Raw genomic sequence first — 3,535 nt, 5'->3', positions numbered from 1 at the left:
AAAATAATTTAAATATATTTCTTTTTTAAAAATCTTAAAATTTCAAAAAAATTATAGCTCTAGCATTGAATGTCAAGTTGGTTTTAATGAAAAAATGTATGAGAAAAAAGATTTTTTTGAAGATGGACCCTGAATGGCTTTGAAAAGGCATCAGATATGCTGACTAGGCTCCAGTGGATGAACTCACACTGAAGAACATCTGGGGACCCAAACTTGATTCGATAGGTTTTAATGTATATGACATAATGCATGAAATCCAGTGTGTGTGTGGGGGACTATACAGGGGACAGATAGGGGAGTGGGTCTAAATATGATTAAAACCTATTGTGTAAAATGCACAAACATTCAATTAAGAAAAATGCCTTTTTGAGAGAAATACGGGTGACTTCAGTCAGTTACTGTCCCTGGTAGGATCTATGACTGAAGTATGGATTCCTAACACCATGGGTACTCTGGAGGAACAAAAGACATTTAAAACAAACATGGTATTTTTATGAGAGCTTTATTTTCTTTTTATTTGCAAAAGTACATCAATAAATAAATGTATCTACTCCAAGATACAGAAAAACATGGCATAATTATTGCTAGCCAAGGCACTGTGCCTTACAAAGAAGACATAAAATGTCCAAGGGATACTAGAAATTATAGTTCTTGAAATATTAACATCAGAAATGTTGACCACATACTATGCAAATACTGAAAAAATAAATAACAGTTGACATTCTTTACAATAGTTACAAAAATTGATGTGTACATGCACACCTCTACCTTAACAGTGATCTAACTACATCTGATTACATCTGACTACCATCCACTACTTATGCCTGGTCTCTATCACAGAGTGGTGTGATATAGAACTCAACTCCCCCCTTCCAAAGGTATGAATGAACACATTTAAAATCCATCATCTTCCAAATAAATAAGTAAAATAACTGACTTTTTATTTTATATTTTCTGATATTAAAGGATTGAGAAATTTTTATTAAAATCAACAACTATCATTTCATTGACACTTTTCATACAAACAAATCTTCCAATGTTTTCAACAATTGTTTGTTACTGAATAGACTTTTTAGTAGTAACAAAACAATAACAATAAAATCAGTTGAATTTACATAGTCTCTGACTGGACTATGACCAAACACATTAAATATAATAATAAATATTAACATATGATCATCAAAAAATAAATAAATACATACATAAATAAATAGAACAGCTTTCATAAGAAATCGTGAGACACAGTCGAGTTGTCCCACGTATGGTTGTTTGTTTTCTCTGTGGTTCCTCTCCTTGCAGCTTATACTTCCCATCTGGATGTTCCAGGTCAGTTAGCCTTGTTTCTGTGGTGAGAAAATAGTTGCTGTTGTAGGTACTCAAAGCAGACAGCACAGCCCTCTTCGCCTACCTTCATCTTGGAACTCTGGGGATTCTCCAAATGCAGTCACCCCCAGCCTCAAACCAGGAAGTACCTATCTGAACCACTCTTGCCCTGTCTAGCAAAATACACCCTGGCTGTGGTCAAATTGGGAATTGTAGACCTGAAGCCATGACTCCATTATCTTCAAAAAGTCAAGACTGTATTATACAGGGATCAAAATACCCAGATATCATCTCTAGTAAGCTTGAGAGCAAACACTATGAGCACACAGTACATTTTTCTTGACTTTCAGACAAGTTGAGTGGTGGAGCCTAGACTTGAACTTAGAGTGCTCTCACTGCAAAGGCCCTGCTCTTCTTCATCAAGAAGCTTCCGGGGCACGACTTGGCCCAAACCAGGGGTTACACTTTGCAGCTCAAAGACACCTTAGGGTGAAAAGGTAAATATTGTGCCTTAGTAAGTACCGGGCTTTATAGCAGCACTGGCCAATTCTACTTACTCTTCTAAGTACACACATTGTCACTATCCATTTGAGAAGGGGTTTTGAGTGGGGATGGCCAAAGCAGGATATATCTTTCTGACATCAGAGTAAATTAATGATCTTAAGCTTAACTATGAAAATAATAACAAACTTTAGATCTTTAGCTAAACACCGACTTTCCCTGATGTAATTTTAAGAGTCAAATGCCATTATTCTGACCCATGATTCCTGTCACAAGCACAAAACAAATCACAACTCACTTGCTCAGAATTCTCTGGATGATCTTTTGAACCATAGGGGCTTCAGGATCGAGACAAACTTCGCGTCCATCTTTGAGAGTGGCTCTGTAGAGAGAAGGGAGTACAGGTATAAGGCGCAGGTTTGCCTGGGTTGAGGTGGGGACAGCAGGTGCGGGCGACTGTGGTCTCAGGGCTGTGGGAGGCACTCACATGACTTCGGTCTGGCTGCAGTGGGCTCCCGGGGGCGTCATCCTCACGCTCTGGAGGCTCTTGAGTTGAATCCCTTGTACCGTCTGCAGGCACTGGCAGCGCAGCTCGGCGGCCACCGGAGCCCCTGCGGGAGAAGACACTGGGTTAGCGGGGCGGTGGGGGCGGCGCTCGGAGCCTCATCCTGAGGACCGCAGGGCGCTGGTCCCACCTGTGGTCTGGCTGGTGGCCAGCAGGAGCAGCAGCAGCAGCGCGGAGCGCAGGAGCGGGACGCCGGCGGCGCGGACCATGATGCTGGACAGGAGAGTCGTGAGAGCCTGGAATGCAGGAGTTGATTGATGGGAGGCGCTGAGAGCGATCTGGTGCTCCCTGGGCCCAGCGAGCCCCTTTTATGCAAGGCGGTGGGAAAGGCCAGAGAAATCCCCAGAGCTCAGTATCTCTCACCCGGAAGTATGACGTCACCTGGCCCCTGGGCTGAATGGGCTGGGGACACTTGGGTGCCATCTGCCTTGCTGTGCCTATCTGTGGAAGAAGTTCAAGTCTTGCCCCAAACCGCCAAGAGGAAGGGCGTGGCAGTTTGCTAGAGGACAGTTGGTGCCTAGTGACTCCTCACATGATCATCAGTGGACTTGACAGTTTGAGGAACTTTAGTTATTAGGATTAGAGGAGTTAAGGTGGGGGTGCTACTTCTCTGTATATACACCACTTGTGGCTGACTATTATTTACATCTGCATAAGTACACTGCTGAAATATATTCATCTCAGATTGCACACAAGAGAGGCTTGCTACTACTATTTAACAAACATGAATTTTTGTGATTTTTAACACATATGCTCTTTAACAAGCATGATTTTTGTGTCATATCCGTTCATGAGGCTCTGGGGAAAGCTGTGTCAAAAGCTTGATTCATGTTTAACCTAGGACAAAGTGTTGTAATCTTACATAGTTTCCTTCCTCTGTGAAATTTTGGAACATCCCAAACTGGAGGACCACATTTAGGTGTAAGAGATGTCCATGAATTCAGGAAAGAAAGACCTGGTCATTTCTTGGAGTGGCTAGGGGAGGGAGTACTGCAAAGGCGCTCAGGTGTACAGTCCCTGGTGTTTTTTCAAGTGCTTGATAGATCAAGGACATCAGTGTTGATGTCTAGTGGGAGTAGTGGGCTTTGTATGCCCAAGTCGGAAAAGATGTGAACCTGTGAAATGCGTAAGTGCTGCGTCACGATC

General features: G+C 42.6%; 1 protein-coding gene across 1 annotated transcript; it reads right to left on the bottom strand.

The window, feature by feature from the left end:
- Window positions 1–513: 513 nt before the first annotated feature.
- Window positions 514–2,872, bottom strand: LOC103742470 (C-X-C motif chemokine 2-like). Its single transcript, XM_029568539.1, has 4 exons — window positions 2,520–2,872; window positions 2,312–2,435; window positions 2,123–2,206; window positions 514–1,343 (listed from the first exon to the last, which is right to left on the bottom strand). Exons 1-4 carry the CDS (start codon window positions 2,596–2,598, stop codon window positions 1,328–1,330), a joined length of 303 nt encoding a protein of 100 aa, XP_029424399.1. The 5' UTR covers window positions 2,599–2,872; the 3' UTR covers window positions 514–1,327.
- Window positions 2,873–3,535: the final 663 nt, after the last annotated feature.

This window comes from Nannospalax galili, unplaced genomic scaffold, assembly GCF_000622305.1.
Source record: "Nannospalax galili isolate Female #2095 unplaced genomic scaffold, S.galili_v1.0 scaffold800, whole genome shotgun sequence".
NCBI lineage: Eukaryota > Metazoa > Chordata > Mammalia > Rodentia > Spalacidae > Nannospalax > Nannospalax galili.
Note: the sequence above shows the minus strand (reverse complement) of the source record. Positions and strands in the feature narration are given on the sequence as shown.

Coding starts and splice junctions, on each gene's coding strand:
- LOC103742470 (XM_029568539.1), bottom strand. CDS start 2,598: ATGGTCCGCGCCGCCGGCGTCCCGCTCCTGCGCTCCGCGCTGCTGCTG. Junction 2,436..2,519: donor GGCCACCAGCCAGACCACAG/GTGGGACCAGCG, acceptor CTTCTCCCGCAG/GGGCTCCGGTGGCCGCCGAG. Junction 2,207..2,311: donor TGCAGCCAGACCGAAGTCAT/GTGAGTGCCTCC, acceptor TTCTCTCTACAG/AGCCACTCTCAAAGATGGAC.